This window comes from Rhinoraja longicauda, chromosome 37, assembly GCF_053455715.1.
Source record: "Rhinoraja longicauda isolate Sanriku21f chromosome 37, sRhiLon1.1, whole genome shotgun sequence".
NCBI classification, from domain to species: Eukaryota; Metazoa; Chordata; class Chondrichthyes; order Rajiformes; family Arhynchobatidae; genus Rhinoraja; species Rhinoraja longicauda.
The window spans coordinates 13,833,791-13,859,638 of NC_135989.1; the positions used below are offsets into that span (position 1 = coordinate 13,833,791).

Consider the following 25,848-nt stretch of genomic DNA (forward strand, 5'->3'; position numbering starts at 1 on the left):
CCACAGACCAGGGCCCCAGCCGCGGGCTCCACAGACCAGGGCCCCAGCCGCGCGCTCCGTCGACACATGGCGTGCAGGCTCCGACCCGCAGGGGCACCGGCCTCAGCTACTCTGTGGCCTCCCGGGTGTAAGTAATGTTGCTGGAGGGGTGAAATTTTAAGAGTGCGAAGCGATTGTAATATGTGAGATTGTAGATCTGCTTCTGTGGCTAGCGTGCAAATAGCATCTTAAACATGGGTTTTTAATGTTTTATTCTAGAGCAAACAAACGCAAGTCAGATGACCTAAATGAATCAGAATCAAAGAAGAATGAGACCGCTGAATGTAATGCTGAACAGGTAATGGCATTAATTTGATTTTCCTTCTCATCCTCTTCACTTGCCCGCTGTTTCATGCTGGGAGTCTGTGGTGGTATGGTTAATCGAATAGGGTTGAATGCTGGGAGTGTCTGAGGAAAATCACACCCACATCTCATCTTGATTTCTTCATTCAATATCCTAGTTAATCTTGAGAACTTTACTTGATTCAAGATCAGTGCAAATTGTTATTCTCTCAGCAGTAGATGGTCAGTTACTGGGTATAATTGACAATTTGAACCCTGGCTGCGCGCCTGTAAGGTTCAGTATTTTGCCACTCAGTGCATTTAGGTGTGAATAGAAACTCATTAGCACTTGTTTCAAAGACCTTCTCCATGCTAAACTGACTTAATTATTGTTGACACTGTTCCACTCAAGCTTCTCCTTTTCTATTAGCAAGTGGCTGGTACTGTATGTACAACATTAGGCATTGCTGTGGAATTCAAAGTTGCTGAAAGTACATTTTTAAACATAAAAATGTCACTGCAGTATCTTTTGTGCAGAATCCTTCTACAAAACACATTTTCCCCTTTTTTCTTTGCTAATTTAAAAACAATATAATAATAATAATAATAATATTCATTTATTGTCATTGCAACGAGTACAATGAAATTATAAAATAGCCAATCCTGACGGTGCGTACAAACATATATGCAATAAATGCAAAAACAAATAAATACAATTATATTAAGTACAAAAGATTTTTTTTTTTTTTAACAGTGTTGCCTAGTGCAGAAGGTAGTGTTCAGTTCTCGTATGGCCCTGGGGTAAAAACTGTTCTTAAGTCTGTTTGTTCGGGATTTGATCTAGTATATTTAGCTGGTGGTAGGCCAGGTAGAATTATTTTAAATTAAGAAGACTGACAATGAAGATTAAACTAGTTTGATCGAGTATTGCAGTGTATTATTCAACAGTTATCAACTCCCTTCTACCCCCTTTATATGTAAAAGGAAGTTTCCTGCACAGGTTCAGCAGGGTTAGTTATGTATTTAAGGCGTTACTGTTAAAACATCATGTTTGACTTCTAAATGAGATTTCATTTCATTTTTTGGCCAAAATAACCAATTTAATATATTGTATGTTAATCAAGAAAATGTATTTTTTAAATCTTGTTGAAAAATCTTACTGATTTGGGGTGTTTTCCATTTTTAGGAGCAAGATGAAAAGAAAATCAAAATTGAATCGGAACAAACGTGAGTTTTATTTTCATTATTACTTTATAATGCTTTAAGAATTAAACTTTGTACACATTTCACCGTTGCCTTTCAACATTCAACAATGATTTCTTTCAATTATACTTTCTAAATGCTAGCCACTCAGTATCTGCAGAGAGAGACAAAATTAATCCGTTGGAAGGAACTGCAGATGCTGGTTAAAAACCGAAGATAGACACAAAAAGCTGGAGTAACTCAGTGGGTCAGACAGCTTCTCTGGAGAAAGGGAATTGGTGACATTTCGGGTCGAAGAAGGGTCTCAACAAAATTAATGTTTCATCAGAGCCAGTAAAAGTTAAGGGTGAAAAGTTTGAAGTTTTGAAAATGGGCATGGGGACGGTAAGGAGACAACATGGGATGTTCTGTGTTCAGTTAGAGGGTTGGGATTGTATGGTTAAATTAAGCAATTTGAAGAAAGTGGTAAAATACTAGTGAATATCAAGTTATTTCTCGAGAGGCATATGAGGAGGCGATGAATATAATTTGATGGTACCAGGAGGAAGAATAAACAATAAATGGTGGAAATGAAATTTCCACCAACGTCTGGGTTGGTTGATTATCTGATATTGATGAAATGTAATTTTCAAAGTTAGTAAAGTGTCTGATCAGAAGATGGTGTTATTCGGAAAGAGACCTGAAACCAATCAATAAACCCTCATACTTCATGGAAGACCAAAAGGGAGAAGAATGTAAGGTGACAGTTGAGATGGAGGAGGTGTGGGGAGAGTAGGTCTGGGATTATCTTTCCCTCTCTAGGATGGAGTAGTATGCTGTTTTCTTATGAGAGTGATGATGTTTGATGTAGTTCATGCACTGACAAAGGGCTAATTTAGTCTGCATATTTTTCTGCAGTAGCAGATCGAGAGAGGGGTGGTGTACTATGGTTTGGATAGTGGGAAGTAGAGCGAAATAGCAGAGGTGGATTTGAAAGCTACTGACATAATGTCCCGAGTCTCCTACTCCATAAACAAGATCCAGGCTTAAGTTGGAACTGGGATCATTTTTGACTCGTATTCATTTGTCTTTGCAATAAAGCAAGTGAAATTTGGATTAATGGTAGGATACGATGGTGGGGAATTTTATCTGTTTTTGGGAGCTTTAACGAGTATTTGTTTTGTAGGCTTAGTGGAGCCGAAGCTACCTCTAACTGTAAACCCAAAAGTGAACAAACTCCTAAGGTAAGTGGGATCAATGATGGGTTTAGTAATGAAGATGAAAAACTTTCAGGTGTTTTGAGAAAAAGTGACGCCTGTTTAATAATTTAACAAACAAAAAGTCTGTCCATTGACCCCTCCCAAATTGGTTCCAGTATCAACAAAAATAGCTGTTTCTGATATTCTTTTGGCGATAGAGGGGATAGTGATTCTCTTTCTCCGATCACTAAAATGGCTGATCTTCGACATAGCTCCTTATATTTGCCTTTTCTTCAAAATTATTTATTAAGGGAGTTGGTGAAAATGTGGGTGGATGAAATTCGGTCACAAACACGGGTTTTATATAAACAGTTAACCAAACATTTGTTGTCATTCGGAGAAATGTTTCAAACATTTACCAGCTTTTGTTTATAGGGTGTTTCTTAACTTCACTCCTGAAAACTTGGTTCTAGTTTTCTACACTCCCCAAAATACAAGGAGTGCTTGCATTTCTATAATAGAGCGAGGAATTACTGTGTTAATGGAATTGGGGGATGTGAAATTGGTGCTAACGTAAAGAGCCAGACATGTACTCACTGAATGCCAGACAATAGACAATAGGTGCAGGAGGAGGCCATTCGGCCCTTCGAGCCAGCACCGCCATTCAATGTGATCATGGCTGATCATTCTAAATCAGTACCCCATTCCTGCCTTCTCCCCATACCCCCTGACTCCGTTATCCTTAAGAGCTCTATCTAGCTCTCTCTTGAATGCATTCAGAGAATTGTCCTCCACTACCTTCTGAGGCAGAGAATTCCACAGATTCACAACTCTCTGACTGAAAAGGTTTTTCCTCATCTCAGTTCTAAATGGCCTACCCCTTATTCTTAAACTGTGGCCCCTTTTTCTGGACTCCCCCAACATTGGGAACATGTTTCCTGCCTCTAATGTGTCCAACCCCTTAATAATCTTATGCGTTTCGATAAGATCTCCTCTCATCCTTCTAAATTCCAGTGTATACAAGCCTAGTCGCTCCAGTCTTTCAACATATGACAGTCCCGCCATTCCGGGAATTAACCTAGTAAACCTACGCTGCACGCCCTCAATAGCAAGAATATCCTTCCTCAAATTTGGAGACCAAAACTGCACACAGTACTCCAGGTGCGGTCTCACTAGGGCCCTGTACAACTGCAGCCCTGAGGGGCTGAATAGCCTATTTCTGTTTCTTATGTTCATATTGTTCACTTTTACAGACGCCACCTCCCAAGTGCATGGATTGCAAGCAGTTCTTGGATGACCCAGATCTCAAATACTTCCAGGGCGATCCTGATAATGCAGTAAGTAATTTTATCCTGAAGTTGATCAATCGTAGTATCTGAAAATGCTGGAGTGACTCAGCTGGTCAGGTGGCATCTCTGGAGAGAAGGAATGGGTGATGTTTCAGGTTTTGGGTCGAGACCCTTCTTCGAAAGAAGGGTCACACATTCCTTCTCTCCAGAGATGCTGCCTGACCTGCTGAGTTACTCCAGCATTTTGTGATACCTTTGATTTGTACCAGCATCTGCAGTTTTTTTCCTACACAATCATAGTATCTGGAATATTCTCCATCTGAGTCTTTACTTTCCACTCCCATGTAGCAGGAGGATGTTCTGCTTTGGAAAGCAACAGGCTAGCATTGTCTGAATTCCATAAGCAGATATTTTCTATCAAGAATCACTGGGCAGCAATGTGGAGCCCACCTTTGACCAGCTTAGTTTTTCAGTCCAGTTAAAAATACTGGTAGTTGATGACGACATTGATGCATATTAATCCTGATACTTTTTATCGTGGACAAAGGGGTGCAAATTACTAACTTCATATGTATTCAAGATCACCAGGCATTCAATAGGGGAGGGGATTCATACCTGGGCATTTCCCCCAAGCAATGAAATTTGAGTCCGTTGGTTCCCCACTCTGAGTGGTGGTGAGTATCCACTGAATTGATGGGAAAATGCTTTACAAATCTTTATTGCTTCAACAGTTAGAAGAGCCTGAGATGTTGACCAATGAGCGGTTGTCACTCTTTGAAGGAACGAACGATGAAGGGTTTGAAAGTTATGATGACTTGCCTCAACATAAAGTTACCTTCTTCAGGTCAGTAAGTGTGGTTGCAGTGGTGTAATGTAACACTCAAAGATCATCCCATACCGGGGTTAAATTTCACTGGATGATCAAGTGAGGGTTGAATTTTTTTTTTAACTGAACAGCACAGTTATTGCATGTAGTATGAAAGTAAAAGTTTCCCCCAAATCAATCTTATCTTTTTAGTAAACTGGTTTAAAAAAAAAGTGACTATTGTCTTTTCAGTATTTACGATCGGAAAGGCCACTTGTGTGCTTTTGATACTGGCCTCATCGAAAAGAATGTGGAATTGTACTTCAGTGGCGTGGTGAAGCCAATCTATGATGATAACCCAAGCCTGGATGGTGAGCGAGTTGCCTTTCAGATACTTGGTCCAGCGGTGCTGTGCCTAATTCAGCATTGCAAGATAAAGACTTGATTCTTGTACTTGAGCACAAACTCCAAAATTGGCCTGCTTATGTCATCAGCAGTACTGTGGGAAATGTTGATATTAATTCCTCTTTTGCAATATTTTTGCTATGAGGTACATTTCCTTATCACTGCAGCTTTTTGGCTTTATTTTGTTCTCACTGGTCTGATGTAACAGATAAGATGAATGGTTTAATAACCTTTTGATATTAATTGCCCATGGGATTATGAGCTGTTAACCACATGAGCCTGTGTTCTGCAGGCCCTCCCAAAATCATAGTGGCTTGTTACAACTTTGCTGTCTGCATAATGTCTAAGGGCAGTCAATATTCAACCATATTGCTGTGATCTGGAGTTCCATATAGGTCAGGCTTAAGTAAAGATGGTGGATTTCCTTTCTAAAGGGATATTGATGAACCACACAGAAACATAGAAAACAGGTGCAGGAGTAGGCCATTCAGCCCTTCGAGCCTGCACCGCCATTCAATATGACCATGGCTGATCATCCAGCTCAGTATCCCGTACCTGCCTTCTCTCCATACCCCCTGATCCCTTTAGCCATAAGGGCCACATCTAACTCCCTCTTAAATATAGCCAATGGACTGGCCTCAACTACCTTCTGTGGCAGAGAATTCCACAGACTCACCACTCTCTGTGTGAAGAAATGTTTTCTCATCTCGGTCCTAAAAGACTTCCCCCTTATCCTTAAGCTGTGACCCCTGGTTTTGGACTTCCCCAACATCGGGAACAATCTTCCCGCATCTAGCCTCTCCAACCCCTTAAGAATTTTATATGTTTCTATAAGATCCCCCCTCAGTCTTCTAAATTCCAGTGAGTATAAGCCTAGTCTATCCAGTCTTTCTTCATATGAAAGTCCTGCCATCCCAGGGATCAATCTGGTGAACCTTCTCTGTACTCCCTCTAAGGCTACATGTATTTCAATAATATTCTTTTTTTTCACCCAGAAATCATAGTGGTATTTGTGTGTGTGGTTCTCTGGATTATGAATCCTATACTTTAGTCGATGTTACAGATGGCATACTTTGGGTTGATGCTGACATTCCGCAAGAGCAAACACTCCACAGAGCAGTGCTGTGCATTATACTTTCTGGGAAGTGTTCTTTCAATTTCAAATTATACTCTATGCTCAATCAAATTTTGGAAACAATGACCTTGTTCTTCTATAATGGTCTTTTTCGCAAGGTGACTGGTCAAAAAAGCAATATTGCTATTATGAGTGAAAGAAATGCGAGCAATAACACCAGGAGTGTTGTACCTCTTTGGAGTTGTTGAAGCTTTATTTTTATTTTGCCTGTAACTTGTTTCCATATGCTAGTCACCACCAGTTATTTATTGTCTGTTTCTGGTCTGGGTTTATTTGAGTGTTTGCCTGAGTAGGTAGTGTTGTGACAATGTTTAGTGAATAATTTAATTTCTTTGATCTTTTTTAAACAGGTGGAGTCAGAGCTAAAAAACTAGGACCAATAAATGCCTGGTGGATAACTGGTTTTGATGGTGGAGAAAAAGCTTTGATTGGATTTACAACAGGTAAGGAACCATTAAGGCTATTAAAGTGTCAATTCCTGTTCTGGTCTAAAGTTTGTGTTTGAGTTGTGCAGTGTTGTCTTTTGTAGCAGTTCCAAAATACGTTGAATTTGAGATGAATTTTGCTTGCATATTCTTTTAGACCCCGGTATGACTACAATGACTTGTGTAGTTATTTATGTCGCAGGTTAGAATTGTATGTCAGGGTTGTGGATCCACTCAAGTGAGTTCAGGTGCGGCGGTATGAACAAATGCTGTCACAACAAGGACTACCAGAGCAAGAATTCATGATGCATGTTGCCACCTGATTAGTGTGGCTGTAATCATAGCTGGGTCTTCAAATTCCTCTTGTGGAGTTAGTGATTCCATCTTCCCTGGCCTGTTATCACACAATTCGTAGTGGACTAGGTTTTTCCACAAGGGACATCAAAATTATGGACTTCCAATCTGACTTGCAAAGGTAACTTTTAGTCAAAAATGAGCCTTGGAAGAGCATTGAATAAATTGGTATTATATCAATCATTATATGTGAACCCCTGGAGTTGGCAGTGAAAGTGCCACCTCATTTTTGTTCTATGAGACCAAAGTTTCCAACTCAGTAGTTGAGTTTTTGTGTTCAGAGCTTCAACCCCAAGTTGGGAGAGGAAAGGTGCTGAATAGCAACATCTAAAGCTGAATAGCAAGGCAAAGGGTACAATTTAGCTTGTACCGAGTAGTGTCTCCATTAATAATGGGCACTAACAGTGGGGCAGTATTTTATGTAATTGGGTGACATTGAAATGGTTTATTTCATCTCTAGCGTTTGCTGATTATATATTGATGGATCCCAGTGATGAATATGCAACCATCTTTGCTGTGATGCAAGAGAAAATCCACATAAGCAAAATTGTCATAGAATTTCTACAAAATAATCCTGATTCCACTTATGAAGACTTGCTAAACAAGATAGAGGTAAATACTGCACTAAGTTAATCTGAATCAAATCTGTAACACATAAATATGCTGCTGGACTCACTGCAACCATACCAGAGAATCTCTTCCCAGTTCCTAACTCCTACGAGTTATACCCCATGAAGTGCTCATTCAAAACTTTTAAAATATGGTGAGGAAACTTGCCACCAACAACCATTTCATATGTTGTGCTGAAGACTTCCAGTTTTCTAAGTGAAAATAAATGTTCTTCCTCTTGAGCTATGTAATTGTAAATCCATGTCTTCCAATGATCTCTCCTAAAATAGATCCATTCTGTGCATCCCATCTAGGCTTCTTTTAATTAAATATGCCCTCGGGCTCTACTGTTCCAAAGAAAGCGACCTTAAGCCAACCCTTTAGTTACAAGCACAAGCTTTTCAAAACAGTTTTTGCCCTAGGCCAGATCACTTAACTCAGCCAGTAACATAATCGGAGAACTTCCTGTTCTTTGTAAATTAATGCACCAATCTTTACAAAATCTTCCTTGTATGAGTTGCTTTCATAATGGTGGCAACTTTACAATTTAAGCTTTAACCATAATACATTTGTCACTGGCAGACTACAGTGCCTCCTGCTGGACTGAGTTTCTCTCGCTTCACGGAGGATTCGCTGCTGAGACATGCTCAATTTGTCGTGGAACAAGTGGAGAGTTATGATGAAGCTGGTGATGTTGATGAACAGCCTATCATTATAACTCCCTGCATGAGAGATCTGATCAAGCTGGCAGGTGTCACTCTTGGGAAAAGGTAAGTACTTTGGATATGGGAGGGGTGGAGAGAAAGATCCTAATGGAGAGATTTCCTATCTGGTGTTCTTGCATTCTGATTTCCTGTGCTGGAGAAACAAAAACCTGTCAGAAACATTAGCAAGACACATGAATGTAGAGACAAGATATATTCCATGCGGAATTTAGAACCTCACTCCATTTTCCTTTCTTCCACCCCCCTATGGACGGGTGCTCCCAGGTACTGCAGTTTCATTCGTAAAGGGTGTGCGTTGACTTACCTCGTTAGGTCTGCATTGATAGTATCATTGTGGAATTACTGCACTTGACAGTAAACTTTTTAAGTGATACAGCATGGAGACAGATCATTCGGCCCATCGAGACCTGTTCATACTAGTTCTATGTTATTCCACTTTCTCATCACTCACTCCCTGTACATTAGGGGCAATTTAGAGGCCAACTAACCTATAGCAAGAACATCCTTGAGATGTGGGAGGAAACCCACACGGTCACAGCAAGAACTCCGCACAGATAGCATCCAACGGTCAGGATCAAATCTGGGTCTCTGGCGCTGTGAGGCAGCAGCTCTACCAGTTGCACCACTGTGTTGCCTTGTCTATTTATTGCCATTGGGACAGCTGTTAAATCTGACAGAAGGGGGATCTCAGTTATTCCATTGTGCCTCTACTTGCTCTTCAAAAGAGGTGCATTTGATCAGCTTATCACAAGCTTTTCCTACAACCTTGTATAATCATGTTATTTTGTAAATAATTCTTGGATCCATGAGCCTTTGTTGGAGAATTACCTTCACTTTGGCTGATTTTGTTTTTAGACGAGCAGCAAGACGACAATCCATACGTCACCCGACCAAGATTGATAAGGACAAGGGACCCACTAAAGCCACTACCACTAAGTTGGTGTATCAGATTTTTGATACTTTCTTCTCTGAGGAAATTGATCAGAATGACAAAGAGAATGGATCAAAGCGCAGGCGCTGTGGAGTGTGTGAGGTATGTACTATGTGAATTAATTGCTTGGAAAATATATTTATGACCAGTTTACAGAGTGGCAGTATTTACGCAGTGTTAAAATGAAAAGTCAAGCTGCATTAAAAGCCACATTTCACTAATAATTATGATGTAGGAAGTTCGGTGCCTGATTTACCACTGATGTCAGTTGGCCCATGAATGCTAGTTACAGAAAAGCCTTTGCAGGTTGATCTAGCTCCACATCAATAGAACAACAAGGCTTCCTTGACAAAGTCATGGCTTTGCATTGCACTGCAGATTATATTTTTGATCACATCATTCATTGGGTACAGTTGTATTCTAAGTTTATGCATGCTCTTTAATACTTAAGCTGTGATTTAAGGCTGCATTGTAAATTAGTCATCCTGTTCTCGACTTTTCTGTCTAATTTTATTGGTAAAAACTTCTTGTTACTAGATTTATATAATTATAATTTAGAGTATTCTCTGGGTTATTTTACTCTGAGCCCCAAGAGTCTGTTAACCTATTGGCTATAAGTCAACCTAATTTAGTTTCTAAAAGCAAAAAGCAGATGCTAGAAATTTTGGAATAAATACTGAAAACGATGGGAATACTCGGCAGATCAAGTAGTACTAGTGGAGAGAGAAGTAGAATTAATGTTATAGATTGATAGCACGTCCTTTCATTGACCTGATATTAACTGTTTCTCTCGCTACATGCTGCCTGACCGTTGCTCCACCATTTACAGTTGTAGATTATGATTACAGTTAATGAAGTATTTATGTGAATATACGATATTGCATGATGTGTGATGTGTGACTGGAAGGAATTCCTTTTCATTGACATGATGCTGATGTATGAGGCTGTTACTTCAATAAAGAATTAAGGACGGGACTAGAAGAATGAACTAATTATTTTTTACACAGCATTGTGTAAAATGCTCCTCACACAGCATTGTTGTTATTTTGTAATAGGTTTGCCAACAGCCTGACTGTGGGAAGTGCAAAGCTTGCAAGGACATGGTGAAGTTTGGGGGCTTGGGCCGCAACAAACAAGCCTGCTTACAAAGAAGGTAAAATTATCTGTCTTGTTTCATTATAGGATGTTAAAATGTTGTGGAATGATTGCAAGAACATCTTTCTGCCACAGACTTTAATATTATTTTGTCATTGGATAATGATTAATATAAACCACTAATGATTTGAAAACATAATTAAAACAAGAACAAAATCATCGAGTACAACTGTTTTCATAGAATTGATGATGTAGCCTTGACATTGTTTCTACTTTTGAAGTGTACTTTTGTGCCTAAAAATGGTCACGGGTGTTGTAGTTCGTGACCTATTAACAGAATAGTCAGACAACCAAATTCGTTTCACCCAGGTGGGAGGGAGCCTAGATACCGGAGCGTTCAGAAACACTCAGGAAACTAGTGTAGTCTCTCTCTCTCTGAAAGCTTACATTTACACATCTTTTATACCCTAAATACATGTGCCAGTATTTTTCCATCACTGCCTTATATGGCAAGTTTACAATGCCCTATAAATCTTTATGTGTCTTTCGGGACCTCCGTGTCCATCGTGATCTCTTCTTTATTGGGAACAAAGGGCAGTACATATGGCAAGATGTTCTTCTTAACACTTCAAAGCTTTGAGGCCAGTTGCTGATATCAGAGGATACGATCAGCCATAAACCGTGCTTCCATGCTGACAACAGGATGCCCCAGGAATAATCCAAGCTGGAGCTTTTACACTCCTGCAATAAAACCCACATAGCTGCATTCGCAATGTTAGCCCTTACACGGGGAATGGGCAGGTTGCAAGATGAAACCACCAGCAGGGAGTCTGTTTGTGCACTTCCTTTTTTGGTTTTGGAGCTATTGGTGGGGTATTTACGGTTAGGATTATGGAGTGTAGGGATGGGCATTGGAGAACCAGAGATAAACGTATTCAATCAAATAATAGGTGATGCGCCTTGTAAAGGGTGTATTGCAAATCCTTCATTTACATATCATTACTCTGCTTGGCCACGGAGCGTGCATGATACAATTAAGTGTTGTACATTTTCCTGAAGGTGTCCAAATCTGGCTGTGAAGGAGGCTGATGATGATGAGAACGATGAGGATGACTCCGATTTAATTGACAAAGCATCTCCGAAAAGAATGTTGCAGGGTAGAAAGAAGAAGCAATCAAAGAGCCGCATCTCTTGGATTGGAGAGGCTATGAAGGTAAAAAAGTTGTAGGCCTAAAACCAACCAGTTGGTCTTGGAGCTAATTAATTCTGAACTTTCAATTCTGTTCCTTTCAAGTGTGGAGCTCTGTCTTTCAGTGTACATGTTGAAACCAAAGAGACACAAAATGTTGGATTCAGTGGGTCAGGCAGCATCTCTGGAGAGAATAGGTGGCGTTTCGGGTCGAACCTTCTTCAGACCTTCTGAGGAAGGGTCCCGACCTAAAACATCACCTATCCATTTTCTTCAGAGGTGCTGCCTGACCTACTGAATTACTCCAGCAATTGTTTTGCCTATCTGTGGGGTAAACCAGCGTCTGCATTTCCTTCCTGCATTTTTTTTACAGTGACAGAAGTGTGCAAATAGATATTGAGTATTATTAATATTGTTGTTGGTTAATTGCATCTATGAATGCTGCACTTGGCAGTCATTAAATTTCCACATTTAAATGCACTTGCAAAGGTCAGAGGTTGATGGTAGTCAGTCTTAATGTAATAATGGAGTATTGCAGCTTTTGTTATGATCAAAATCAACACCAAAATAATAGCCTACAGAACAATCAGATAACTGAACTAGTAATTAATTTGTGGCAATGTTAAAGGACAAATATTGACCAGTTCAGGCAGAATTCCCTGGATCAAGTAGCACCATGCAATGTTATGCATCTTGATGCATTTAAGTACTTTGAACCTTGATTTAATGCATCATTGAAGCAATTGCACCTTTGACAACCAGTAGATATCTTCAGCGAGCAGTAAGGTATCAATTTAGATGGTGCTAGAATCAAATAACAGTATATTTAATGTTACTCTTTGACTTTTGTGACCTGGACATGAATTTAATCTGGAGTGAAGCCAGTACAAAATTTAGAGATGTGTAGATTTGGATGCTGAAAAGCAATTTTAATTACTTAAATTCATGTGTTTAAATTCTCCTTCCCCGTCCAACCCCAATGTACACATTTAGATTTGGAAGGAAAGTATCTCGCCTTCGTTCACCTTTTTGGGGAAATGGTGTTTTCTCCCACGTTTGCCACATAGAAACAAAGTGCCAAATTAATGATGCAAGTTTCCTTCCTTGCACCTTATCCATGCAGCTCCTTGTAATGTAGGGATTCGTCCTTCGCATTTAAATAAATTATTTTTAAAATGTTTGTAATCTAATTTAGCAGAATGTTTTTGAAAGTGTAAATGGACTGAATCAACACTCCTTTGATACTTACTTTCAGTCTGACGGAAGGAAGACCTATTACCAGAAAGTGTCTGTTGACGATGAAATTCTGGCGATCAATGACTGTGTGGCAGTCAGCCCAGACGACCCCACCAACCCGCTTTACTTAGCAAGGTTAGTATCTTCTAAAATAATAGTTCTTTATCATAAACCCAGAAAGAAAACTGAAGTTGTTGGGTCTCCACAAATCTTTGTGATTTCTCTGTTTTATGCATTTAAATTGTGTATGTCTGTGTTCATTTACATTTGGGGTAATGGTAATATCATATCATATCATATATCTACAGCCGGAAACAGGCCTTTTCGGCCCTCCAAGTCCGTGCCGCCCAGTGATCCCCGTACATTAACACTATCCTACACCCACTAGGGACAATTTTTACATTTACCCAGCCAATTAACCTACATACCTGTACGTCTTTGGAGTGTGGGAGGAAACCGAAGATCTCGGAGAAAATCCACGCAGGTCACGGGGAGAACGTACAAACTCCTTACAGTGCAGCACCCGTAGTCAGGATCGAACCTGTGTCTCCGGCGCTGCATTCGCTGTAAAGCAGCAACTCTACCGCTGCGCTACCGTGCCGTAATGACTGCCTGCACTTCCACAGGACTGTTAAAAATCAGAATATTCTGGGCAGAGAGAATGAGTTGTAATTTTTGAGTTTTCAGATTTAGTCTCTTGGAGATTCACTAAAATGCTTGGAAAAGAAAGATTAAGATCTCTAATTCCTGTGCATTGACTCGGATTTGTTGCATCCATGTTATAGAACTTCCGAATGCACTTCATTCAGGCTTTTTAAGTCCTCTGGTGGTTCATCCTATGATTATATTACAGGTTAGCTCTTTTGGTACATGTTTAGTTCTTGGAACTAGCTGCCAGAGCAATTACTATAACAATACATTTGGATAGGTACTTTCTGAAGAAGGGTCTCGACTCGAAACGTCACCCATTCCTTCTCCCCAGAGATGCTGCCTGTCCTGCTGAGTTACTCCAGCATTTTGTGTCTATCTTCAATTTAAACCAGCATCTGCAGATCTTTCCTACACATACTTGGAAAAGGAAAGGTTTAGAGGGATATGGGCCAATCACAGGCACGTGGGGCCAGTGTAGATTGGGCATTTTGGTCGGCATGGGTAAGTTGGGCCGAATGGCCTCCATGATGTATGACTGACTTTATGCATTATCTTGGGTGTCTGGATGTTGTGAAAAAAAGGTTATACTAGAGTTTTTCAGCATTCAGGTTAGTTTAATAATGTAACAATATTTTGTAATCGCCTCTATTTTTTACAGAATCACATCTATGTGGGAAGAAGTCAGTGGGAAGATGTTCCATGCAAATTGGTTTTGCCGTGGCACAGACACTGTGCTGGGTGAAACCTCTGATCCACTTGAGCTCTTTCTAGTGGATGAGTGTGAAGACATGCAGTTATCTTATGTGGACAGCAAAGTAAAGGTTATTCACAAGGCTGCCTCGGAGAGCTGGGCACTGGAGGTGAGAAAGCTTACAAACTGAAAGCTAAATCATTACCTTCCTCTCTAATTGCTTTCTTGTAACCAAGTTACATACACAGGTATAAATCACTAATTGGTCTAATGCATATGTAACTTCATGGTTGGCATTTCAAACCTTGCTAATGTGATTTCCAAGTACCTATATATTAATGTTGCCTGACTTTCAAGCTGCTGTTGGACTATTTCAAGTACTGCTTCGGTATGTTTCCTGATTCTTTTTTTAATCTCTTTGACCTTGAACATCTTGAAGGCATGAAATGAAGCAGTCTGCTGTGCCTGTAATTGTCTGAGGTAAAATCATGATTTTACTGCTAGTTAGAAATGCCATTGCCTCAGTCTAAGCACATCCTCACTGCCGCATTGTACAGTGGAAGAAAAGGCAATGTGATGCGTATGTCTATCTTTCTTGTTTGGCCTTGCAATGCTTTGATATTTCAGGCAGGACTGTCAGCATTTACTATGTGCTAAGTAACACTTGTACGGTTTTGTTAAGTGCAAATTTTATTCTTGTACATCCTAGGGTGGAATGGATGATGAGTTTGAGCTAAAAATGGTTGAAGATGATGGAAAGACCTACTTCTACCAGATGTGGTATGATCCAGAGTATTCCCGATTCCAAATTCCTCCCATATATGAATCAACAGAGGAGAACAAGCACAAGTGAGTAAAGGGGGATGTAATTCCGCAGTCACTATCATGTCCCCATCATTGCGTCTGAAAGTACTTCCTAGCCTTTTGAAGTGTACTCACTGTGGTAATACAAGGCACTCTGGTGCCAGTCTACATGCAATAAGCTTGCACAAACAGGAACATGAAAGGCTTAGATAGAGTGGATGTGGAAAGGATATTTCTATTGGTTGGAGAGTCTAGGACCAGAGGTCAAAGCCTCAGAATTAAAGGGTGCTCTTTTAGAAAGGTGGTGAGGAGGAACTTCTTCAGTCAGAGAGTAGTTAATCTGTGGGCTGTGAAGGCCAAGTCAGTGGATATTTTAAAGTCCGAGATAGACAAGTTCTTGATTAGGGTAGACACAAGATGCTGGAGTATCTCCTCAGAACGGATCAGTCTGAAGAAGGGTCTTGACCCAAAACGTCACCCATTCTTTCTCTCCAGAGATGCCTGTCCCGCTGAGTTACTCCAGCATTTTGTGTCTACCTTCAATTTAAATCAGCATCTGCAGTTATTACCTACACAAGTTGTTGATTAGAAAGGGTGTCAAGGGTTATGGGGAGAAGGCAGGAAAATGGGATTAGGTGGCAGAGATCGGCCATGATTGAATGGCGGATTAGACTTGATGGGCCGAATGGCCTAATTCTACTCCTATAACTTGTGAATAGTGACCAAATAGTCTTTTAATTCAGTGTTTATCGGAAATTAATATTGATCCGTGGCATTGGAAATTACGTTACTACATTAATTGCCAGTAGATCTATTTTATTTAAATGGAAAGACTCTAATCCTCCTACCACACTCCATTGGTATTCTGAAACAATATCATGTTTCAATTTAGAAAAAATTAGAGTGATATTGTTGAAACCCTCGGTTAAATTTGATAGGACCCGGGAAGCTTTATTCAATATTTTTACACGATGTAAGTTGTTCCCTCTCCAGCCGATATAATAATTTTTTTAAACTTTATTTGGTGGAACGGATTTGACGACAAACGGGTCTAAACTGTTGAAATTTTTTGCAGCCCAGATTCTGTTTAGTTTTTTTTGGTTTGTTTGCTTATTTTAGTTTAGGGGGTTAATTGTTTTAATTTTTTTTAATTTTTATCTTTTATCTTTTAATATACAAGTTCTCTTTTAACCTTTTATCTATAATTACATAGAGACTGGGAGGTCTATACCCTATATGTATTTTGAAACTGAATTTATATTTAGGTTACATTTGTTGTTAATGTAATCCTGATCCCTATGTATCAATATCACTGTTATGCTTATCATTTTTTGAAATTTAATAAAAAGATTTGAAAAGAAAGAAAGAAAGGAAATTATGTGCTCCCACCCCTCAGCCATTCTTTGAAATAGTATTACGGGGATCTTTTGTGGTTACCTGTCAATAGGGCGAGAGTGGACTCCTTTAATATCTGATCCAAAGGGGTGAACGCCTTTAATTTCTGATCCAACAGTTCAACACTCCTCATTATGTTTAAGCATCCAGCAGAATTTTGGTTCTCAAGTCCGGTTCTGTGGAACTTGACTCCGCAACATTGTTGGGAAATTGTTCTTTCAGGGTCATTAAATATAAATTAGTTATGACTTTGGTCTTTCAAATCCCTGCAACACTTATGTTTGGTTAAAACACAGATGCATGTTGGGTCCTGTGTGGAAAGCTAATTCTCTAAGACTGTTTTATTGAATATAATTAGAAACTCAATAAGGATATATCATCATGGAGTTTCAAAGGCAAGAGTTTGTGTATTACATTAGGATCTTTTTAGTCCATCATTGGGTGTACAAAGATTACGTTGCCATTGAACATGACAAATAGGAGCAGAAGGTGAAAATGTGCCACTGTAAGAACATGATTGATCTGATCTTTGACATCAAATCGGCATTCACGCTAGTTTGCTGCCTGATTCTATGGCCTCTGGAATTAGTTTCTCGTAGATTCGCCACAAATTGAAAGGAGAAATCTCCCTTTGCACTGCCTCCAATGAGTAGCCCTTTAACCTGAGATTATTATCCCTAATTCACAGCATGTATCCTGGTGACAATTGCTCTCTAAGGATCTTGTTTTCAATAAACTCGTTTCAACCTAATAAACTCCAGAAGGCATGAGCCCAGTCTGTGTAATCATCCATTTTTAGATAAGCCATTAATCCTTGAAAGCAGTCGAGTGAACCTTCCATGCATTATCTCCAAGGCAAATATATCCTTCCTTAAATAAGACAAAGCTGTGTGCAGTACACTAAGTGTGGTCTCGCTAAAATCACTGCACTTGCAGGAAAGCTTCCCTATGTTTGTACTCCATTTCCCTTGCTTTTCAAAAATCTTATCTGTATACTGCATTTGTTCGGATGCAAGGACACTGAAAGGTCCTTGAATATGCTCACTCTTTTACTCATCTGCTTGATGCGCTTAATGGTTGGGCAGTATTTGACCAAATGGCTCAAAAGATCTGAATTCCCTAGGTTGACACGGTTTAATCCTTCAACAACTCACTTTTCCTTGTTTTGGATCGCTGTCTCCCTTGTCTCAGGGTTTTTGTCATTCAAATCAAAAGATGAGCAGAGATTTGAAATTTTACAAAAGAATATCAAGTCAATTTGAAGATGTGAAGAGACCAGGATTAATCTAACTAAACTATTCTAAACTAAACTAAATTAAAAATCTATTGAGTAACCGAAACACTGCAACTTCATTTTGCTTAGTTCTTGAATGAATAATATACATCTGAATTAAAGCATTTGCCTTTTATATAACTGATATCTCCAATTCTAATTCACTTAGAGTCATAGAATGATACAACACAGAAATAAGCCTTTTGCTCGCCACATCCATGCTGACATTTTTGCCCATTTACATTGATCCCTTTTGACTGCTTTAGTACTGTATCTTTCCGTGTGTGCCCATTTAAAAATGCATGTCTAAATCACTCTTCTGTGTTGTCGTATCTGCTTCCACCAAGCAGCTCATTCCAGATATCAACCGCCATCTGTCTCAAAAAAACCTTGGATCCCCTTTAAAGCTCGCTCAACCGCCTTAAATCTCTGCCCTCTTGTTGATGTGGTGTGGAGGCAGCATTTTGTTCTCTATGTGGAGTCGTTTTGCATCAAATTATTGTACTTAATTTGTGTGGAGAGTCGACAGAATTTTAATTGTTTTTTTAAGATTGACTAATTACAAATATTCTGCAATGCACACTTTTTAGCCTCGAGTACGATTGCATCTTCTTCAAAAGTACTCATCGTAACTGTTCTTTGGGCCACTGGTTTTCTAGGTTCTGTGACAGCTGCACTCGGTTGGCTGAAATCAGGCAACGAGAGATGCCACGGGTGCTGGAGCCACTGGAGATAAAAGATGATTCAAAGGTTTTCTACGCTTTGGCTACTAAGAATGGGACGCAGTATAAAGTTGGAAATGGCGTTTATCTCCTGCAAGATGCATTCTCATTCAGGTAATGTGCTTCCTTTATCTGAAGATAGACACAAAAAGCTGGAGTAACTCAGCAGGCAGGCAGCGGGGGCGTCCAGAACAAGGGGCCACAGTTTAAGAATAAGGGGTAGGCCATTTAGAACTGAGATGAGGAAAAACCTTTTCAGTCAGAGAGTTGTGAATCTGTGGAATCCTCTGCCTCAGAAGGTAGTGGAGGCCAATTCTCTGAATGCATTCAAGAGAGAGGCTAGATAGAGCTCGTAAGCGGAGTCAGGGGGTATGGGGAGAAGACAGGAACGGGGTACTGATTGAGAATGATCAGCCATGATCACATTGAATGGCGGTGCTAGCTCGAAGGGCCGAATGGCCTCCTCCTGCACCTATTATCTATTGTCTATCACGTTTCGGGTCGAGACCCTTCTTCTGAAGAGGTATGGTCTTGACCTGAAACGTCACCCATTCCTTCTCTCCAGAGATGCTGCCTGCCCTGCTGAGTTACTCCAGGTTTTTATGTCTTATCTTCGGTTTAAACAAGCGTCTGCAGTTCCTCCTTACACATGCTTCCTTTATCTGGTTCTACTTGCCATCTTGGAACCTCGGTCTGTGACTTTCCCACAGCTCTCCCCCCACCTGCTCCATCTGATCAGGAAAGAATTACACATAAAGTCTCCCCATTCCCTGTCTCCTCAATGATTGTTGTGTAATAACCTTTACCATTGGGTGTCTTGTCTTCAGCGTTAAACCATCTAGTCCTGGCAAGCGACCAGTGAAGAAAGAAGACGTGGATGAAGACCTTTACCCCGAGTACTATCGCAAGTCATCTGATTACATCAAAGGGAGCAACCTTGATATTCCTGAACCATTCCGAATTGGCCGCATTCAAGAAATCTTCTGCCACAAGCGTAGCAATGGCAAGCCCAATGAAGCAGATATGAAGCTTCGAATCAATAAATTCTACAGGTGAGTTGAATTCCTTGATACCATCCTGCAGCAAGTATTCCTGGGATTTTGTTATCTGTTCTTGTTGCTAAATAACCAGAGTTCGTGTTATGTTGGTTTATTGTCCCTCCACTTTATCTGAACTTTAGGGGTAAAGAGTTTAGGCAGACTATATTTGTCCTGCAGAGAAAGAGGAATCTCATACTTGTCAGTGTAAGATCTTACAATTACTAAGTTAAAAATTTGCATTAGCCTGCCCCACTGGTTTCTAGTCACTTTCTCCGCACAGGAAGACAAAAAAACATAGACTTTTTAAAACTAAAAATGTATTACCGTTGAGAACCGGAGTAGGTGGGTAATGCACTTCAGGCCTGCCCCAAACAAACTTGTACACCTGTTGACTATTTCTAGTATCTTCTGTTTTTATTTCAGAATTCCATTATCTCTGCTTTTTGAATGTTATTAATCTTGTGAACCTTTTTATGCTGCCTGTCCCGCTGAGTTACTCCAGACTTTTGTGTCTTTCTTTGGTTTAAACCAGCATCTGTAGTTCTTTCATACACACTATAAGCTCTACAATTGTATCAAGACTTAAATTCAGCCTTCTGATGCATTGAAGCTGTGCCATTTTCTGCCCTGATTACTTTGTTTCTTTTGAGATCTCGTGTGCTTCGGAATACCAGCACTTTATAGTTTTACACGATATGAGATTGTCTGTTTTTCTATTCGTCAGTATAAGTTGCATTTTCCCTCTGGGCTGCATTGGGCAGCTACCTCCATACCACACCAGAGTGATAGCTTAAACCACCAAGCTGATGGGCCAAATCTTTATGCTAGACATGTCTCCAATTAAAGGCACTTGATATTCACGCTGTTGGCAATTGTTGCATTTTGCATCTGCGCTCCTCTAAGTACCACTGATGGAAAAAATTCCTTTCAGAGCTGAGAACACACACAAAGGCCTGAAAGCCAGTTACCACACGGACATCAATTTGCTATATTGGAGCGATGAAGAAGTGAACGTGGACTTCAAAGACATCCAAGGACGCTGTACTGTGGAATATGGTGAAGATCTGACTGTATGCGTTCAGGAATACTGTGCTGGAGGCCCAGACAGATTCTATTTCCTCGAGGTAAGATCTTTAAGAAAGCATTTTTGTTTAGATTTATAATTAATTTTGAATTGTTTGTACGTAATAAGTGGCAGGAAAACTATACAAATAACACTGCATTTTTAATAATGTCCTTTTTGTCGAATTGATCCTTGTATTTCGGATTCTGTTGGATTCCATAATTCATACAGCAGTAGGGAGCAGAATTGCTCTTAAGTATTTAAAAACCTGCTTCGTATTATTGTTTCCTTCCCATTGTGCTGTGTCCTCATTATCTTAGCCACTAACTGGCTTTCATAAACAAGACAAACTCGTGTCTGGCTGTATTCCAGGTTATTATAAAATAAAAACCCACAGCTGCTATTTCAGTTACTTCTAAAAATGTGTTGGTTACGGAATAAATTATCATTTTTGTTTCTATTTAATTGTTGGTGAGGACTTGCCACGAGTAAAGTGGCGAGCATCTAGCCCGCATTATGCCATTAAACATATTTCAGAATTTATGGTTTGGCTGTAAAGGTGCCTTAAGGGCCGGCTATGTGCTATATAACTATGAGTCTATATAATCACCAAGAGTGTTCTTACAATGGACTATACTGAATGATTGCATAGTTTGCACTCGCCTTCCTAATTGCTTCTTTCATATTGCTGTTGACTGAATCCACCCCTTGATTTGCATAGTGCAATAGGTCCCACTACTAACTTGGTGATTTATTTCAGCAGAAAGGAGTTTACTTTCCAAGTTCAATATCATGCCAGTTAATATCTTATTTGTAAGGTTAGAGACACCAAGTCATAGTTCATAGGTTTTAGGAGCAGGTTAAAGCCATTCGGCCCATCAAATCTACTCCGCCATTCAATCATGGCTGATGAACTTTTCCCTCTCAATCCCATTCTCCTGCCTTCTCCCTCATAAATCCTGACATCCTTATTAATCAAATTTATTGAAAACTAGTCCATCTTAGGGTGCCAAAACAATGCAGCCAAAGATATAATTTTTAATGTACACACTTTCAGCGTGCAACTTCGGGGTTTGGATCCATGCACTGTAGCTTGTCTCTAATTCACAGGCCTACAATGCAAAGACGAAATCCTTTGAAGACCCTCCCAACCGTGCACGCAGTTCGGCCAACAAAGGCAAGGGTAAAGGGAAAGGCAAAGGTATGTGTGGAGTTTGGAGGTTGCGCGTCATTGCAATGCGACTAAATAGTGCTAATGCAACAACAAATGGAATTTTACCGGTTGATGAGCTTTCAACCAAACTAGGAAAAGTTGAGGAATAACTTAAGTTGCACTGAAGGGGCAGGAGAATGAAATGATATGGGTGGTTTTTCACTGCACCTCGGTACACACGACAATAAACTAAACTGAAACTGATGATGGTGCTGATTGAGGGGTTAGTACAAGTATGTTTGGAGGAAGTATGAATCAAATACTGGAAGAGGAGAGAAAGAAAATAATGTTGGAAATATACAATTCTGGAATAGATGTATATTTTTGAATTTGTTGCTGAATCCTCAAGGTTGTGGTTATCCAGAAGATGACACAAAAAGCTGGAGTAACTCAGTGGGTCTAGCATCTCTAGAGAAATGGAGTAGCAGATGTTTTGGGTTGAGAGCCTTCTTCAGTCTGAAGAATTCCTTTTTTCACTATTCCTTTTTCCCAGAGATAATGTCTGACCTGCAGAGTTACCCTAGCTTTTTAGTGTCTGTCGTCAGTTTGAACCAGCATCTGCAGTTCCTTCCTACACATGTGATTATCCAGGTTGGAATACGAGTTGCTGTTCCTCAAAATGGCATTGAAGCATCTTGGAAACGTTTAAATATTTTGGTTTAGACGCATTGAAGTGCACTTGGGAGTTGAAGCGATAGACCACTGAAGTTTGGGTTCACCCTTGCAAACTGAACTGAAAAATTCTGTGGAGGTAGTTGCCTGATCTGCATTTGTTTATCCTATTGTAGTGGAGACCACGCTATTAGAATCAACTGTATTATCCTAAATTGGAATGGGTGTTTGGGTTGTGGTGGTAAGGGATGAAGCTCAAGGACAAGTAGTACATGTTCTCTTGCATGGCAAGATGCCATGAGGAGGAGAGTGGGAAACGATGTGGAGATGGAAGAGTGGACAAAAGTGCTCGGGAAGAGGCACTCCCTGCAGAATAACGGGAGGGGGAGGAGAAGGTGAAGATGGGTCGAAAGTTTCATTACTCGATGACCCACGTATTTCTTTCATTTCTCATTCTCTTTCACGCGTTGTACATCTGCATTATTTTCCTTTTGGCTTTACAAATTTCTAGTTCTCTCAGGGTCTTCACTGGGAAAGACAGTATGGAATTAAGTGTGGTTTTTTTCTGTGCTATTGGATAATCTTGTTGGGTGTTAATTTTAATCTGATGGTTGGATTTGGTATTATGGAATACAGTATAAACAGTCAACCAAGCTAAGTACTGTTCTGCCTGTGTGCACATTGAAGACACTGTCATGTGTGCAAAGCCTCTGCTCAATAGCCCTGTAATTAAATAATCCAACAGTATTTGCAGTATAGGCTCACACTAGGAATAGTGATTTGGTTAGAGCAACAAAGATTAAATGGATGAATCGTGATGGGATGTGGAGAGAGGGGAAATCTCTATTTATACAGATTGGGCTCAGAAATCAGGGTTGATTAAGATCACATCTGTAGGCTTTATCAAATAATGAGTTTTGTATACTTGCAGGCAAAGGAAAGGGGAAGTCTACCACTGAACCTGAACAGACGGAGCCAGAGGTTTCGGACAACAAATTCGAGAAACTTCGCAGCCTTGATGTATTTTCAGGCTGTGGGGGTCTGTCTGAAGGATTTCATCAGGCAGGTTCGTTTTGCATGGATCCTATCTCTGCTAGTGCTTTGCATTAAACCCACGTCTCTTGATTCCCTTTATTCCTAAGGGTTTTTCAATCTCTCTGTAGAATATGCATGGACTGATCACCACAATACACTTTATCGAATTTCAAAGATTTGCTAGGTGCAGAAACTTCTCACTTCTGTCCTGAATGGTCTAACCTTTGAGACTCCAACTTTACTTTGACAACCTGATTCTAGACATCCTAACCAGAAAAAATGTCAAGTTCATAAGGATTTTTATATGCCTCAATGAGATCACCTCTCTCCTAATCTCGAGCATACAAGGCTAGTCGGCTTCCACCTTTGACAAATTCAGGAATCAGTCCAGGAATCAGTCTGGCTGCATTCAGTTTATTGCAAGTATATCTGTCGTAAAGTAGGGAGGGAGACAAGACCTGTGCACAATACTTACAGATACGGTCTTACCAAGGCTTTACATAATTGGAGCAAGATATCTCCGCTCTTACAATCAAATCCTTGAGCAAATAAGGTGAACATATCTTTGGCATTCCTAATTGCACGATGTACCTGGGCAGTAATATTTGGAGGAACAGTCTTGCATTCCTTCCTCTGGCTTCCCAATTCACAACTCTTCCATCCTTTTGTCTCGCACCTTTTTCATTTATGCCCTTTATTCAACCATCTGTAATTTCGGATTGATCCGCTGCATTGGCGAACCCTGGATGAACGTTTAACTTTCTAAATGCTCAAGTGAATTGGTTAGTTGTTTACAACTACCACTGGTACAATAAGCTACATGTCCACTTCATGTGCACTTTAATTGGAAAGCATAGCATAAAAATAACTGTCTTCTTGCACAGAGCTTTCGGAAACCATGTGGGCCATTGAGATGTGGGATCCAGCAGCCCAGGCCTTCCGTTTGAATAATCCCGGTGCGACTGTCTTCACGGAGGACTGCAACGTTCTCTTGAAACTTGTCATGGCTGGAGAGAAGACCAACCCACTTGGACAGAAACTGCCACAGAAGGGTGATGTGGAAATGCTCTGTGGTGGCCCTCCGTGCCAGGGCTTTAGCGGGATGAATCGTTTCAATTCCCGCACCTACTCCAAATTCAAGAACTCCCTTGTCGTCTCTTATCTCAGGTCAGTGCGCTGGTTGCTGGATTCTACTTGTGAATGCAAAGGAATGCTTGCTTGGGTAATCTGTATTGTTCACTGGTTAACCCGTCAGGCAGATCAGTGTAAATAATGGCTCAGCGTTCCTCGACAGAGTCGGAGTTGAAGACAAGTGCCATTGTGGGCACCTGAGAAAAAATCCAGGCTCTCAAACTTGCGCAGTCCTGAAGGAGGTGTCTTTCAGGAGACGCATTAAACCAGACCCCCTCTGATCTCTGGTGAACATCAAGGATCCCACAGAACAATTTAAAGCATATTTATCTCCCACGTCCCCAATTTATTCCTTGCAGCATATTATGAAAGCAGATCATTTGGCCATTGTCATTTGCTAAATGTTTGAATTCGCTGTGGAAATTCTGTTGTTGCCTGACCACAATATGCAGGGATCGCTGGTCGGCATGGCGCAGTGGGCCGAAGGACCTTTTTCCGCACTCTAACTCTAAACTAAATTCAAAATTAATTCATTAGCTGTAAAGCACTTTGGGACTTAAAAACTGTAGGAATATGCTATTTTTTAATTAATTACAGCATATAAATTGTCTCATTTCGGCACGTATATCAACGTGCAAGTTGGAGACTAGGCTTTTGTAGAGCCGTTAAGTTATTTAAGGGTCGGGTTGGTGAAATATTTGCCAGAAACTGGCACCCAGTTTAAGGGTGTTTTTTGGCTCCACTTTGTTACTCTGTGTGCTCTGCTTGACTGGAGCACTGTTTGGGTCAGATTTGATCTTGTACAAACGCTTGGATTGCTGGCCATATTTTTGCTGCATTGCAAAAATATTACTGAGGATATTCGGAGTCTGTTTTTTTTTTTTCAATCTTGATTGCCAGCAGGACAAAATTTTCTAAGAAAGAAAGGTTATTTTTTGCTAATTTTCAGAATTAGAAACTGAGGGCCTAGAAATCACTTTGCCTTTTTGTTTGTAATTCTCGCGTACAATATTCAAGTCGTGTGTATTGTTGTGCCTTGCAGCTATTGTGACTATTACCGGCCCCGGTTTTTCCTCCTGGAAAACGTGAGGAACTTTGTCTCATTCAAGCGCTCCATGGTTCTGAAGCTAACCCTTCGATGCCTTGTGCGAATGGGCTACCAGTGCACATTTGGTGTGTTGCAGGTAAGCTTCTGCTTCTCTTACGATGCAGCCATGTACCTTTGTTAAACTTATCCACACCAAGTAACCTTGGTATGATGTTCTCAGGGGAAGAAATTTTTATTGCGAGTCTGAAATTCTGTCCCCAAAGCCCTTTT

General features: G+C 40.2%; 1 protein-coding gene across 1 annotated transcript in view; it reads left to right on the forward strand.

Annotated features, from left to right (window-relative positions):
* Nucleotides 1-25,848, forward strand: part of dnmt1 (DNA (cytosine-5-)-methyltransferase 1) — a 50,698-nt gene that overhangs the window by 11,620 nt on the left and 13,230 nt on the right. The window contains exons 6-27 of the mRNA XM_078429583.1: nt 259-337; nt 1,508-1,548; nt 2,690-2,747; nt 3,956-4,039; nt 4,723-4,835; nt 5,049-5,167; nt 6,687-6,779; nt 7,576-7,727; nt 8,307-8,494; nt 9,305-9,482; nt 10,436-10,533; nt 11,535-11,688; nt 12,920-13,035; nt 14,210-14,411; nt 14,952-15,091; nt 18,374-18,550; nt 19,264-19,488; nt 20,408-20,600; nt 21,650-21,740; nt 23,296-23,430; nt 24,284-24,566; nt 25,573-25,714. Coding sequence (XP_078285709.1) covers nt 259-337; nt 1,508-1,548; nt 2,690-2,747; nt 3,956-4,039; nt 4,723-4,835; nt 5,049-5,167; nt 6,687-6,779; nt 7,576-7,727; nt 8,307-8,494; nt 9,305-9,482; nt 10,436-10,533; nt 11,535-11,688; nt 12,920-13,035; nt 14,210-14,411; nt 14,952-15,091; nt 18,374-18,550; nt 19,264-19,488; nt 20,408-20,600; nt 21,650-21,740; nt 23,296-23,430; nt 24,284-24,566; nt 25,573-25,714 — 3,061 coding nt within the window. The remainder of the gene's footprint in view (nt 1-258; nt 338-1,507; nt 1,549-2,689; nt 2,748-3,955; nt 4,040-4,722; nt 4,836-5,048; nt 5,168-6,686; nt 6,780-7,575; nt 7,728-8,306; nt 8,495-9,304; nt 9,483-10,435; nt 10,534-11,534; nt 11,689-12,919; nt 13,036-14,209; nt 14,412-14,951; nt 15,092-18,373; nt 18,551-19,263; nt 19,489-20,407; nt 20,601-21,649; nt 21,741-23,295; nt 23,431-24,283; nt 24,567-25,572; nt 25,715-25,848) is intronic.